The following is a 16483-nucleotide window of genomic DNA, read 5'->3' as shown; positions in this document are numbered from 1 at the left end:
GTTATTTGTTGCAAATGAAAAAAATTTCCATGTTCTCTGTGTTGTCGGGTCAATTATACAGTGAAAGGAACCACAACTTGTACGTGTGAAGCCAGAGAAAAGTTAGGGAGTGGGAATGGACTGAGTGGTTAGGTTCAGTACTTGAGCTCATGAGGAGTGAGTTGGATGAAACTCCATTTTCAATTGCATAAACAAGCTCTTTAGAACCTAATGTTCTTGCCATGACCTAAATGTTCTCTTCTTTTTTTACAAAACAGGTTCTCAAAGGAAGCCTCAAGAACAAAGGCAATGACGTGAAAAGCTTGGACAATTGCAATTGTGTATTTTATGAAGATGTTGAAGGCTCACAAGATGTTCAGAATCCAACCGTATCTGCATTAACTTTTGGCAAATCGACCAATTTAAGGTCTTCTAACCAGGACATTACTTGTTGCCATTCTTACTCGAGAATCCCTTCATTTGTGAAATGCCTTCAATTTCGGATCTGTTCTCTATAGTAACAGGTATTAACTTCTTCTCAATACTCAAGCTTGTTTCTCATCTATCTATTTTATAACTAAGAGCTAAATTAACTTTAAAATTATTTATTGATAGACCGCTCTCGTTATTCACATCACAGAGAAAGATGGCTTGCCGGCAGTTATGGGCTTCAAGAGCTGCATCATACCTCAGGATCTCTGTCTTTCACAAAAGCTTCTCTTATGGTATGTAATCTCATTCTGTCACCTTCTTCTTTCATTTGTTTTTCGTAATTCACTTAAGATCGTATCATGGCATTTCATTTTGCAAGTTTTGGATACAATCTGTAGATTGTAGATTTCGATTCATGTTCTTCGATTTGATATTATTTATTATTGTTTTGATCGGTGTTTGTTTTTTAATTATCTGTTTAACTTAATAGATGTTGTTATTTTTGTGTTATTCTCGTTCCATAGATGTAACATAAACTAGTAAGAGTATTAAAATATGTTCTTCAATGCACATTTGCATCTATGAGCATTGAGAACTTGATAATTGAACATTTTCTGAGATTAGTTGTATATTTAGATTAGGTGATACAACTTGACCATCTTTGAGTGTGATTTTAGAGTCTTCAATATTTGAGAAACATGTAATGTAAGGTTTAGTAGCCAGTATCTCACATGAGCTTTTTGTGCGGTATAATGTTTCACTATTATTACAAAGTCTATGCTCATCTTTCTTAGGGACAACCTGCTGAGGTTGAGGAAAATGATGAAGCTCAGCCACATCTTTTTAGTGCTGTAATAGAGAGGATTGAACGCCTTTACATGATATGTGTATGTTGCTTGCTGAGATTTTTATTATATGCTTTGAGTAAGCATGGGTTTGTTCTTTAAACTACTGGCTTAAAGTGTAGGTGCTTGTTGGAGCAAAAGTTTGTTTGTTATTTGCCTAGCGATGTGATTAACTGATGCAAATTAGTTTGTTAATTGATTCTGAAATAGCAGAATCCATATTTATTCAGAAAGTGTTCCCTCTCTTATTCTTACTCAATTTCTTACTATTCAACTATTGAATTCTTAAAAAAATTGTTTACTGATTTTTGAGAAAATAAGATCTTCAACCAATTAGTTTTATACATGATCTTTTAGAATTAAATATCCTAGAAATTCAAATTGAATACGGGCTTGAATGCAGGAGATGGACTACAATAATGAAGCAAGCAATGGTATCAAGTTCAAGTAAGTGCATGCTATCAATATTTTGAATTTGAGGTTCTGAGCTTGAATGGTTGAACCTATATATAACTATTTACCCTTAATTCATTTAGTGCAAATAAAATTATTTAATGCACGCTTTTGGTTTTTATAAAGATACAAATGAGAAATCATGCTTAATTATATCTTAGGTTCCTAAAACATTCATAATTTACTTGTTCCTTAATTTATTTAATTTTGTGATAGCGAAGCTACTCTCTTCTGTGTTATAATTACAGTTTTGAACAATATGAAGTATGGTGATTGTAGCGGGGAAATCTGATATCGAAGCCATAGGATTGACTCGAATCAATATTTCGTTTGAAATCGCCACCGCGCTTTATTTTTTCAAAGGAAAAGGGAAAAGAACGAAAAACCCAAAGTTTTGTTTTTAAAACAAGAAAGAGAACTCAGGTTCGGGTGTTGATAATATGAGGGGAAGGTTTTAAGCACCCCTCATATCTGTGGTATTCCACAGGAACCTTTTTAAAAATCTGTGTCGTGTGTGCTAAAAAAGGGTTTGTTTTATTTTTAAAATAAGCTCGGCAAAGCGTTAAGCTTTGTGCCTACATACCTCCTCGGTGCAATGGAGAAGTCAGAGCTAATGTAGTTCCGCTTAAAGGGAAAACATTTTTTAAAAAAAAAATGAATAAACACTTTATCGTCGTTGGAGAGAGATACTCAGCCATTGATCTTGAGCACGAGAACAAATGAGTTCTTTGCATCGCAAATGAAAGAAGGGCTCCAACTCGGATGAAATCAACGAGTATGCCACTAGCTCTCTCATGCGGAAAAGATCTCATTATATCAATCAATTTCAAAATCGTGGGGTATAACCACTCGTTTCGACAATTAACAGTGTCTAAACTTTTGAAGAAAAGAAGAAAAGGCCACTAAGGGCAAAAGATATTTTAAGAAAAAAAGGTTTTGAAAAGATTGCAAACATAAGAAGGTTTTTTTTGAAAAAGGGAGAAGATTTTGAAAATTTAAGAATGGGAGGAGATGAAGAGGCTATCCTATTGCGTAAAATAAAAGCTAAGGAGAGAAACGGTCTAACCGAAGAAGAAGCCAACACTTGACATTATGAGTCAAGGTAGATTTCCCATCCTTTGGAATATCAATACTAAACCAACATTATCACTTGGGGATCCAGATGAATTTATTATCTTAGCACCACTTTGAATTAAGCACATTAAAATTCTGACGAAAATCGGGCAGAGTAACGGCTGTTTTTGGGTAAAATCCTTATCTCAATGCCTTGGAATTAACCATCAAGGGCTTTCAAGGAAATACCTACATACACAAACAGACAACAATCCAATGCCAGACAGACAGAACAATCACAGAGTAATAACAGAATGAGAGTCCAGAGGTCCTAAGTCCATAAGTCCGAGTCTCCAAAATGCTAGGGATAGTAACCAATAGTCCAAAAGAGAGCCTTATGTGTTTTTTAGATTTTTGTTTTTTATTAGTGTTTTAGCATAAAAGTAAAGTATGGTCCAAGTGGACAAAGAGAAAATGGCGGAAACATAAACATATGTCCAAATGGACAAAGAGAAAATAGCGGAATATAAACGTCCAAATGGACAAAGGAAAAATAGCGGAATGTAAATATGATGAAATGATAAAATAAAGCAATAAAGCGAGAAATATAAAGAGCGGTATAATAAAATACAGAAATTAAAGTTAGTTGTTAGATGTTAAAGATAACCATCTTGAAACTTGTCAAGTATGTTATCAAAGTTAGTAAGAAAGATCGATGGTGAGTGAAGGATGTTCTCGGATTTAAATTTAATGGACATTTATCAGAAGCTTGATAAAATCATAGCGACTACACGATAAACCTCCATAAGTCTTAAATCAACCGCATACAATTCTCTTCCATATTTGATTTTTTTTATTCGGGACACGAAATGTTGCGCTATGTTAAGTAGATCGCCAAGTGATTTATGTAGAAATCACCCTACAACGAGGCCGGTCAAAACTTTATGTGCTAATGCATGCGAGAGAAATGATATGTAGATCATTCTCCGAAAGCAATACCGCACGAAAAGAAAATAGGTAACGATCTAGTCTTTACTAAGAATCCATAAGAATTCTCAAAGTATTAAGACTTTCATCGATCAAAAGAAAAAAAGAAGATGAAGAAGATAAAATGCATAAAGATAATCAACTCACACTATCATTAATATCATTCATCTAATATTATGGATTTGGTCATTTCAAACCTATCAACATCCTAGATCCAATGATATTAATGAAGTGGAGGAAGAAGGAAGCCAAAACAAGCATAAAAAAGGCAAAAAACACATTTTGTCCTAGGGGAAATCGATTTGCCTAAGGAGGAAATCGATTTCCTTAATGCAGGTTTTCAAATCTGGCGCAGAAACGGAATGGAAATCGATTTCCCTAAGGAGGAAATCGATTTCCTCAGTGCAGTTTTCAAAAAATCAGCATTAAGAAGCATAAAACTTGACTTAAGCAAACATACAAACACCTTATGATCACATATCAATTGGAGCACGAATTTTCCATCAAATCACCATCAAATAGGACCAATATAGCATCAAAGATGCATCACACACAAGCACAAAAGAATCACATTATGGTAGATGAAAAAGGATGATGAAAATTACCAATTCTTGAACAAAACTTAGATCCACTTCAAGAATCACCAACACAAATCTTGATCTCTCAACAATATGAAGAAAAAAGAGTGAAATGGATGGTGGTTTAGCTCAAAGTTTGTGAGGTTCAAGGTGTGACTCACAAACTTTATGAAAGAACAAAGAGCTTTGGTGAATTTGGTAGGGATGAGAAGAGAAATTGCAAGGGGTTTTTTGGCTCTCAAAGCTTGAGAAATGAGAGAGTATAGGTCTCTATTTATAGAATTGGAGCAAGAGTAGTGGTAGTTTGGTCTTTTTGTGTTTGGTAATTAATTTGTGTTTAATTGGTATTTAAGTGGAATTTAAATGGTAAAAAATGGTAAAATGAGATTTAAGTGGGTTTAATGAAGGGGTTATTTTGGTGAGGTGGAAAATTGGTAAAATGACAAAAATGGTCAAAGAAAATAGGTACCAAAATCAAATCAAGCTTCCCTCTCTATTTTTTTTGAATTTCGCCTTAAGGAAATCGATATCCCCCAGGAGTGAAATCGATTTCACTCTGTTCCAGAAGAGAATTTGGCGCAAAATACACTAGGGAAATCGATTTGCCCAGGAGGGAAATCGATTTCATGCTGTCCAGAATGTGATTTTGTTGAAAATTGCTGTAGGGAAATCGATTTACCCAAGAGGGAAATCGATTTCATCAGTCCAAAATGTGGAAAATGCCTTGTTTATTGCATGTCTTGGCTTGGTACCTACAAAACAAAAGCCTACAAAGAAACAAAGCAATATTTTTGGTATTTGGGTTAGTATAATATGCATACAAGATAAACAATCATTGGTGATTGACGGTCCCTCTTATTGATGAGGTGAGTGCAACACCACAAACAAAACTTCCAAGTGAAGCTCTTGATTAATGATTGGGATATGAATGATATATGATCTTAGGGTCAAAAATTGGGGTATGACAGATTCCCCTATTTAAGTTTCTTCGATCCGGAGGTACGATGATTGCAAATCTTCGTTTTGACGAGATTGAAGAGACTTAAATATATAAAACACAAAATTTTTGATCCTAAGATGCAATGTAAAGGTTTAATGAATGCATATGATGATGATGAAACATAGCAACACTGGGGATGCAAAGGAAATCCACTGGGAACACAAAATGTCTTTGTGGGAAGAATTCCACTGGGGAAGATAAGAATCCGTTGGAGAGACGAAACTTTGCTGGGAAAAGAAACTTCACTGGGGAAAACATTTCGCGCCAGAGAGGTTAAAGCATCACCTTTCACTAGGGTGAGAAAAGGGGACATCCTCTTTCACTGGGGATGAGAAAGATGCATCCTCTTTCACTGGGGAATCAGAATACCTATCCTTCGTTAACAGAGAACACACCATCGTTCCACTGATGATATGAATAGAAATGCATCGACGTACCACTGACGATGAAGATAACAAAATACACCCACGTTCCACTGAAGGTGAACTACCAACGTCCCACTGGAGGTAGAAAGAGATGTATCGCCTTGCCACTAACGATAACACATACCAACGTTCCACTGAAGGTATTGAAGAGAAAATACATCGACGTACCACTGACGATGAAGATAACAAAATACACCAACGTTCCACTGAAGGTGAACTACCAACGTCCCACTGGAGGTAGAAAGAGATGTATCGCCGTACCACTAACGATAACACATACCAACGTTCCACTGAAGGTATTAAAGAGAAAATACATCGACGTACCACTGACGATGAAGATAACAAAATACACCAACGTTCCACTGAAGGTGAACTACCAACGTCCCACTGGAGGTAGAAAGAGATGTATCGCCGTACCACTAACGATAACACATACCAACGTTCCACTGAAGGTATTGAAGAAAAATACATCGACGTACCACTGACGATGAAGATAACAAAATACACCAACGTTCCACTAAAGGTGAACTACCAACGTCCCACTGGAGGTAGAAAGAGATGTATCGCCGTACCACTAACGATAACACATACCAACGTTCCACTGAAGGTATTGAAGAAAACTACATCGACGTACTACTGAAGATGAAGATAACAAAATACACCAACGTTCCACTGAAGGTGAACTACCAACGTCCCACTGGAGGTAGAAAGAGATGTATCGCCGTACCACTAACGATAACACATACCAACGTTCCACTGAAGGTATTGAAGAAAAATACATCGACGTACCACTGACGATGAAGATAACAAAATACACCAACGTTCCACTGAAGGTGAACTACCAACGTCCCACTGGAGGTAGAAAGAGATGTATCGCCGTACCACTAACGATAACACATACCAACGTTCCACTGAAGGTATTAAAGAGAAAAATACATCGACGTACCACTGACGATGAAGATAACAAAATACACCAACGTTCCACTGAAGGTGAACTACCAACGTCCCACTGGAGGTAGAAAGAGATGTATCGCCGTACCACTAACGATAACACATACCAACGTTCCACTGAAGGTATTAAAGAGAAAATACATCGACGTACCACTGACGATGAAGATAACAAAATACACCAACGTTCCACTGAAGGTGAACTACCAACGTCCCACTGGAGGTAGAAAGAGATGTATCGCCGTACCACTAACGATAACACATACCAACGTTCCACTGAAGGTATTGAAGAAAAATACATCGACGTACCACTGACGATGAAGATAACAAAATACACCAACGTTCCACTGAAGGTGAACTACCAACGTCCCACTGGAGGTAGAAAGAGATGTATCGCCGTACCACTAACGATAACACATACCAACGTTCCACTGAAGGTATTGAAGAAAACTACATCGACGTACTACTGAAGATGAAGATAACAAAATACACCAACGTTCCACTGAAGGTGAACTACCAACGTCCCACTGGAGGTAGAAAGAGATGTATCGCCGTACCACTAACGATAACACATACCAACGTTCCACTGAAGGTATTGAAGAAAAATACATCGACGTACCACTGACGATGAAGATAACAAAATACACCAACGTTCCACTGAAGGTGAACTACCAACGTCCCACTGGAGGTAGAAAGAGATGTATCGCCGTACCACTAATGATAACACATACCAACGTTCCACTGAAGGTATGAAGAGATATACCACCGTACCACTGATGATATAAAGAGAGATAATTCATCGACGTACCACTGACGATGAAAGAAATGTACCGCCGTACCACTGACGATAACACATACCAACGTTCCACTGAAGGTATGAAGAGATATACCACCGTACCACTGATGATATAAAAAGAGATAATTCATCGACGTACCACTTACGATGAAAGAGATGTATCGCTGTACCACTGACGATAACACATACCAACATTCCACTGAAGGTATGAAGAGATATACCACCGTACCACTATTGATATAAAAAGAGATAATTCATCGACGTACCACTGTCGATAACACATACCAACGTTCCACTGAAGGTGTGAAGAGATATACCACTGTACCACTGACGATGAAGATAACAAGATACACCAACGTTCCACTGAAGGTGAGCTACCAACTCAATAGTTGAAGGTGGGAGAAAATTGAATTACCGCCTCAATAGTTGACGATGAGCTACTGAGAATAGTAAGCTGCCGCTAAGAATAGGGATCAACTTCTTCTTTAATCAAGGACATGGCTTGAGAAAAGGAACTGGATGCAAACTGTCACTTCTGATGAAGGGACTTACCATTTGCCGAGCTTCTTCCATTTGGATGCAAACTGTCACTTACACTGAAGAGACTTACTATTTGCTGAGCTTCTTCCACTTGGAATCAAGAAGTTCATAAAGTATGAGAGATTATCACTTGATTGGAAGATAAGATTAATATGTGGAGACATACAAACTTGCTCAAATAAATAGGCTTGCATTTGTTGTCAACAAAACATGCTAAGGACAGAACCTGCCCCTTGCTTTCAAGTACAAATTCCAACGGAGTGCAATGACAACACTTCCGGGAAATAAGCCTTTCAATATCTGATAAGAACATCAATCACAAATGAATTTTCCATTGTTGAGGAAAGCATAATCCTTAAGAGGTGCAAAATAAATGCCTCCTCAATCTAGGTTTCCCAGCCTAGAGAGGTTCAAAATAGTATTGCAATAGGCCAAAGTTCAACTCCAAGAACAAACTGGATAGAAACGGCCAAACAAAGCTTTGCCCCTTGAGGAATAAACTCAACTGGGGATTAATTCCATCCTGACAAGTGAGCTGAGGAGGAACACCGAAGCAAAATTCTTCCACGAGGACCAAACTCAGTGGGGATTATCAATCTCTGCAAGGAATTTACAGATCATCTTCTTCTTATCAAAAAGATTGGACAACACATCAAGCTCTATTATGGGGAATCAGAGAAAATTTCTTTGGAGAAAATCACCATTCCAAACTTGCAGAGGAACTAAGAAGTTAACATCAAAGCAAACAAGTTAACATGCGGGGGATTTTAGTTCAAAACTCAACACAAGGTGAGAAAGAAAACCCAACAGTCAACCGTTGTCTCAAAACTTCTTGGTAGAGAGTGACATACTCTAGACTAATCATGGCAACAACCTTTGTACTTCAAGCTAATGAGGTGATCAAGCTAACTTCTGATTCACAACTTGCCCCGGACTACATAGTCTATGAAAGGAAACTACCTCAAAAAGGTTCATAGAGATCCTTGGCATCATGAAAACTTGGAATAATCTGCCCCAGATCAACAGATTTTTGGAGATTTGTCAAATCTCGACGTAGCTGCCCTAGGTTGACTAAACTTGGCACATTCTTTTACTCGACAAAGTCTTCGAGCTTTGCCCCATGATGGTAATCAAACTTGTAAAAGCATTATACTGGGAAAACAACATGCCCCTGGCAATGTTTTAGTTTTCTACTGATGATCAGATGTAAACTTCCTGGATGTCAAACAAATGTTTACAAGCAGAAAAGTGTTTATTCTGAGAATGATAATGAAAATGCAACAATTATGTAAGTCTTGAAGTTTCAAAAAGATGTCGCAAAACCTTGTGAATGAAACACTGGTTAAGAAATGACATTGATTTTTTTTTTGTTTTTTATGCATATGATACCAACACAAGTTTTCAGCATAACCGATAGGAGTCAGGAACGCTTTCTTGTTTAAGTATGCTTTCGAAATAAACCCTGCTTCAATTAGGACTTTTGAGGGTTGTAACGTGGCCTGGTTCACGGTTTTTAGAAAAAAAGATTTTTAGGCTCAAAGTTTATTTAGCCCATCCCAACTTCGTGATGTTCTCCAGTCCTATGTTCAGTCAACTCAACATGACTATTCATCTCTCAAAAGGATTTTGTGCCATTAAAGATCCAATGAAACTTTCTTGGGAGTAGCAGTCACCTCTTTTTGTCTTCGTTTTTGTATTCACACAGATTTGTTCATTTTTGAGGACTTTTGCTTTGTAGTCCTTTCTTTTCACTTTTCACTCTTTTCTTTTTTTTATTATTTATTTATTTCCCTAACTTTTTCCTGGACTGATTCTTTTGAATTGGTCGTCCAGCGGGATGCTCTAACTTTTGCCTAAGTCACTTGTTTTCAAGTTTTTGACTTAGCGAGCTTTTTTCTTCTTTCTTTTTTCTTTCCTTTTTATTCTTTTGATTTGAACAAATCGTGTGACATTGACTTTGTCTTGACTTGTTGAGAGGGTTGTGACTGCCTCATTTCTTTGGCGGATGGAGGATAACCATTGTGGTTTCACATTTTCCAGCCTTTTGATGCGCGGGGAATAACCATTGTGGTTTCCCAGGATCCATCCTTTGATGTGGATATGACGTATTCGACTCTTAGATGCACAATCCTTTTTGAAATATGAACACTCGGTCAAATCAACTGAACACTACCCTGCCCCAGGTTAAAAATTAGGGTTTTTTCGTTCAGAAAAGAAACTCCTACTTCAAGGCTCAAAGGGGTTAACAAGGGATTATCTTCCTTATATCTCCAGTGTTTGGGAATTTGAAACAATGCCTGTACATCATCAGCAGGGTTTTATTCAAAAGCATACAACCAGAAATTTTGCATTTTCAGATCATCATCCTCCTTCCAATCTTTGCATAAGCAAGAGTTTGGCAAAAGTAATTGGTATCATAATGCATAAAAACAAATAAACATGAGTGAAACGAATGGATTACTTCAAGACAAACATTATCATTGCATTAGCATTAACATTCAAAAACAAACAAGTTTCTACATGCAAACAATGCATTGAAAAACAAGAAATATTACAAATGGAATTTAGTAAGAATACCAAAAACTGAGAAAACTCTCTCCATCTGGGTTTGTACTGAAGGAAACATCTTTCGAACTTCAGGGCTGCCACTAATAGATCTTCATTCATGCTTTGGCAAGGGATTGTTTTGAACATTAGGGCCAATGTCTCGGAAAGACAAAATACCAGCACGAGTCAATCTTTGAACTTCAACCTTTAGAGCCCAACAATCTTCTAAACTGTGTCTGGAAGCATCCTGATGAAAATCGCAAGTAACATCAGCATTGTACCACCATGGAATCTCCTCTGGAATTGGAGGTGGTGACCTTGTCTGAACCAAATTCTTACGAATCAAAGCAGGGTACAATTCTGTGTAAGTCATGGGGATGGGATCAAAATTCCCCTTTTGAGATTGATTTTGCTCGTTCGGTGGAAGAGCTTGTTGACGAGTACTCTGCTGATAATCTGGAATTGCATGAACTGAATTGGATACATGAATGACATAGGAAACATGCTGATGTTGATGATGATCGTTTCCTCCCCTGATTCTCTTTTTTGAAAAGTCATTATCAAACTTCTTCACACTACCAACTGAGTTACCTTCTTCAAGCAAACACTCCTTTTGGACATCATTTTCTAGAAGCGCATTCATATCCACCTCTCCATGGGAGTCAGTAGGTGTACGGACTACTATCCCCTTAGGAAAGGATGAGTTCAGAGTTTCAAGAAAGACCTTTGCCATCCTTTCTTCCATCATAGAAGGATTGACTTGGGCAGCAACTAAAGCCTCAACCAGAGCAGTCAGATGCTCCATACCAGCCTTCAAAGTAACCACCTCTTCACGGAGTTCAAGAATCTCTTGTTTGATGCTTTCCATTTCTTCTTAGCAAGAGTGTTGTACTGATGATACCAGGAGAAAGGAAATAAGGCTCTGGAGAATTCCTTTAGAAAGCAGAACCAAATGCAGAATGATGCATGCAATGCAGATGATTTGTTTTTTTGTTTTTTATTTTTGAGTTTCAAGGAACTTAAGATATTAACTTGTAAACACTCAACATTGGACTAAAGCTTTGATTAAGTTATCATCAAAATCAATCATCCATTTTGGTGGATTAGAATTTTCACCCCATCAACACCCAAGATCCATTGAGTTTGATGAAACTTATGATGTTTACAAGGAAAGACCTCTAAGTTCCTTGAAAATCAAAAGAAAAAGAGTTTTCATGGATGCATGAATGCATGGTTTATGCATCAACCACAACCAAGAGCATGCAAGGTCACATAAGATCATAGTTCAAAGGTTCGACGTTACGAGCATGGAGCCATGGGTCCAACCATCCCAAAAGGTATGATCTAGGGAATTTTGTACCTGCCGATCGGGTTCTACAAAGGTTCCCATAGTTTTCAATCTTCTATCGGATACTACCGGCACGCACAATTGCAAATGGGCGCCAATAATATGCCTAAAAAGACCTCGTCTGAGCGTAGTATCGCATGACAACAAGCTCAAATTGGTACTTGATCTTGTTTCTGCACTACATCCTAAAAAGGCTTAGATGGGTTAAAAGGTTCTAGGCCATTCAGCTTCTACGGACACTCACTATTGAAAGTAATAGCGTTCTTACGATGGTTCGTAACAACATCTACTACCTTCCATGAGGCCTCCACTGATTGGGGTTCCACCATATGACGCACATGGTAAGGATTGCTCCTGACATGCGACTATTGGTCTTACCACCTCCTATCTCAAGTTACTCACCAAAGTCCGGGTTAGAACTTTATCTCATCACAGAGGAACCATCGAGCACCAAAAAGAAAAAACAGAAAATAAACAAACAAATCACACAACAATATATACAAATAAAACACACAGATAAACAAAAATAGGCTTAACACACTTAAAACTGGATCCCCAGTGAAGTCGCCATTTTTCTGTAGCGGGGAAAATCTGATATCGAAGCCATAGGATTGACTCGAATCAATATTTCGTTTGAAATCGCCACCGCGCTTTATTTTTTCAAAGGAAAAGGGAAAAGAACAAAAAACCCAAAGTTTTGTTTTTAAAACAAGAAAGAGAACTCAGGTTCGGGTGTTGATTATATGAGGGGAAGGTTTTAAGCACCCCTCATATCTGTGGTATTCCATAGGAACCTTTTTGAAAATCTGTGTCGTGTGTGCTAAAAAAGGGTTTGTTTTATTTTTAAAATAAGCTCGGCAAAGCGTTAAGCTTTGTGCCTACATACCTCCTTGGTGCAATGGAGAAGTCAGAGCTAATGTAGTTCCGCTTAAAGGGAAAACATTTTTAAAAAAAAAAAAACGAATAAACACTTTATCGTCGTTGGAGAGAGATACTCAGCCATTGATCTTGAGCATGAGAACAAATGAGTTCTTTGCATCGCAAATGAAAGAAGGGCTCCAACTCGGATGAAATCAACGAGTATGCCACTAGCTCTCTCACGCGGAAAAGATCTTATTATATCAATCAATTTCAAAATCGTGGGGTATAACCACTCGTTTCGACAATTAACAGTGTCTAAACTTTTGAAGAAAAGAAGAAAAGGCCACTAAGGGCAAAAGATATTTTAAGAAAAAAAAGGTTTTGAAAAGATTGCAAACATAAGAAGGTTTTTTTTGAAAAAGGGAGAAGATTTTGAAAATTTAAGAATGGGAGGAGATGAAGAGGCTATCCTATTGCGTAAAATAAAAGCTAAGGAGAGAAACGGTCTAACCGAAGAAGAAGCCAACACTTGACATTATGAGTCAAGGTAGATTTCACATCCTTTGGAATATCAATACTAAACCAACATTATCACTTGGGGATCCAGATGAATTTATTATCTTAGCACCACTTTGCATTAAGCACATTAAAATTCTGACGAAAATCGGGCAGAGTAACGGCTGTTTTCGGGTAAAATCCTTATCTCAATGCCTTGGAATTAACCATCAAGGGCTTTCAAGGAAATACCTGCATACACAAACAGACAACAATCCAATGCCAGACAGACAGAACAATCACAGAGTAATAACAGAATGAGAGTCTAGAGGTCCTAAGTCCATAAGTCCGAGTCTCCAAAATGCTAGGGATAGTAACCAATAGTCCAAAAGAGAGCCTTATGTGTTTTTTAGATTTTTGTTGTTTATTAGTGTTTTAGCATAAAAGTAAAGTATGGTCCAAGTGGACAAAGAGAAAATGGCGGAAACGTAAACATATGTCCAAATGGACAAAGAGAAAATAGCGGAATATAAACGTCCAAATGGACAAAGGAAAAATAGCGGAATGTAAATATGATGAAATGATAAAATAAAGCAATAAAGCGAGAAATATAAAGAGCGGTATAATAAAGTGCAGAAATTAAAGTTAGTTGTTAGATGTTAAAGATAACCATCTTGAAACTTGTCAAGTATGTTATCAAAGTTAGTAAGAAAGATCGATGGTGAGTGAAGGATGTTCTCGGATTTAAATTTAATGGACATTTATCAGAAGCTTGATAAAATCATAGCGACTACACGATAAACCTCCATAAGTCTTAAATCAACCGCATACAATTCTCTTCCATATTTGATCTTTTTTGATTCGGGACACGAAATGTTGCGCTATGTTAAGCAGATCGCCAAGTGATTTATGTAGAAATCACCCTACAACGAGGCCGGTCAAAACTTTATGTGCTAATGCATGCGAGAGAAATGATATGTAGATCATTCTCCGAAAGCAATACCGCACGAAAAGAAAATAGGTAACGATCTAGTCTTTACTAAGAATCCATAAGAATTCTCAAAGTATTAAGACTTTCATCGATCAAAAGAAAAAAAGAAGATGAAGAAGATAAAATGCATAAAGATAATCAACTCACACTATCATTAATATCATTCATCTAATATTATGGATTTGGTCATTTCAAACCTATCAACATCCTAGATCCAATGATATTAATGAAGTGGAGGAAGAAGGAAGCCAAAACAAGCATAAAAAAGGCAAAAAACACATTTTGTCCCAGGGGAAATCGATTTGCCTAAGGAGGAAATCGATTTCCTTAATGCAGGTTTTCAAATCTGGCGCAGAAACGGAATGGAAATCGATTTCCCTAAGGAGGAAATCGATTTCCTCAGTGCAGTTTTCAAAAAATCAGCATTAAGAAGCATAAAACTTGACTTAAGCAAACATACAAACACCTTATGATCACATATCAATTGGAGCACGAATTTTCCATCAAATCACCATCAAATAGGACCAATATAGCATCAAAGATGCATCACACACAAGCACAAAAGAATCACATTATGGTAGATGAAAAAGGATGATGAAAATTACCAATTCTTGAACAAAACTTAGATCCACTTCAAGAATCACCAACACAAATCTTGATCTCTCAACAATATGAAGAAAAAAGAGTGAAATGGATGGTGGTTTAGCTCAAAGTTTGTGAGGTTCAAGGTGTGACTCACAAACTTTATGAAAGAACAAAGAGCTTTGGTGAATTTGGTAGGGATGAGAAGAGAAATTGCAAGGGGTTTTTTGGCTCTCAAAGCTTGAGAAATGAGAGAGTATAGGTCTCTATTTATAGAATTGGAGCAAGAGTAGTGGTAGTTTGGTCTTTTTGTGTTTGGTAATTAATTTGTGTTTAATTGGTATTTAAGTGGAATTTAAATGGTAAAAAATAGTAAAATGAGATTTAAGTGGGTTTAATGAAGGGGTTATTTAGGTGAGGTGGAAATTTGGTAAAATGACAAAAATGGTCAAAGAAAATAGGTGCCAAAATCAAATCAAGCTTCCCTCTCTATTTTTTTTGAATTTCGCCTTAAGGAAATCGATTTCCCCCAGGAGTGAAATCGATTTTACTCTGTTCCAGAAGAGAATTTGGCGCAAAATACACTAGGGAAATCGATTTGCCCAGGAGGGAAATCGATTTCATGCTGTCCAGAATGTGATTTTGTTGAAAATTGCTGTAGGGAAATCGATTTACCCAAGAGGGAAATCGATTTCATCAGTCCAAAATGTGGAAAATGCCTTGTTTATTGCATGTCTTGGCTTGGTACCTACAAAACAAAAGCCTACAAAGAAACAAAGCAATATTTTTGGTATTTGGGTTAGTATAATATGCATACAAGATAAACAATCATTGGTAATTGACGGTCCCTCTTATTGATGAGGTGAGTGCAACACCACAAACAAAACTTCCAAGTGAAGCTCTTGATTAATGATTGGGATATGAATGATATATGATCATAGGGTCAAAAATTGGGGTATGACAGATGCCCCTATTTAAGTTTCTTCGATCCGGAGGTATGATGATTGCAAATCTTCGTTTTGACGAGATTGAAGAGACTTAAATATATAAAACACACAATTTTTGATCCTAAGATGCAATGCAAAGGATTAATGAATGCATATGATGATGATGAAACATAGCAACACTGGGGATGCAAAGGAAATCCACTGGGAACACAAAATGTCTCTGTGGGAAGAATTCCACTGGGGAAGATAAGAATTTGTTGGAGAGACGAAACTTTGCTGGGAAAAGAAACTTCACTGGGGAAAACATTTCGCGCCAGAGAGGTTAAAGCATCACCTTTCACTAGGGTGAGAAAAGGGGACATCCTCTTTCACTGGGGATGAGAAATATGCATCCTCTTTCACTGAGGAATCAGAATACCTATCCTTCGTTAACAGAGAACACACCATCGTTCCACTGATGATATGAATAGAAATGCATCGACGTACCAGTGACGATGAAGATAACAAAATACACCCACGTTCCACTGAAGGTGAACTACCAACGTCCCACTGGAGGTAGAAAGAGATGTATCGCCGTGCCACTAACGATAACACATACCAACGTTCCACTGAAGGTATTGAAGAAAAATACATCGACGTACCACTGACGATGAAGATAACAAAATACACCAACGTT

The 16483-nt window shown here is 37.3% G+C and overlaps 1 protein-coding gene across 1 annotated transcript in view; it reads left to right on the top strand.

The window, feature by feature from the left end:
- The first annotated feature begins 326 nt into the window (after positions 1-326).
- LOC131638859 (glycine cleavage system H protein 2, mitochondrial-like) overlaps positions 327-16483 on the top strand; it is a 28045-nt gene continuing 11888 nt past the window's right edge. The window contains exons 1-3 of the mRNA XM_058909403.1: positions 327-503; positions 595-704; positions 1958-1975. Of these exons, the coding sequence (XP_058765386.1) occupies positions 626-704; positions 1958-1975 (97 nt within the window). The 5' untranslated portion in view covers positions 327-503; positions 595-625. The remainder of the gene's footprint in view (positions 504-594; positions 705-1957; positions 1976-16483) is intronic.

The sequence above is a fragment of the Vicia villosa genome, unplaced genomic scaffold (assembly GCF_029867415.1).
Source record: "Vicia villosa cultivar HV-30 ecotype Madison, WI unplaced genomic scaffold, Vvil1.0 ctg.002453F_1_1, whole genome shotgun sequence".
Taxonomy (NCBI): domain Eukaryota; kingdom Viridiplantae; phylum Streptophyta; class Magnoliopsida; order Fabales; family Fabaceae; genus Vicia; species Vicia villosa.
This window is presented reverse-complemented; position numbering and strand designations above follow the sequence as displayed.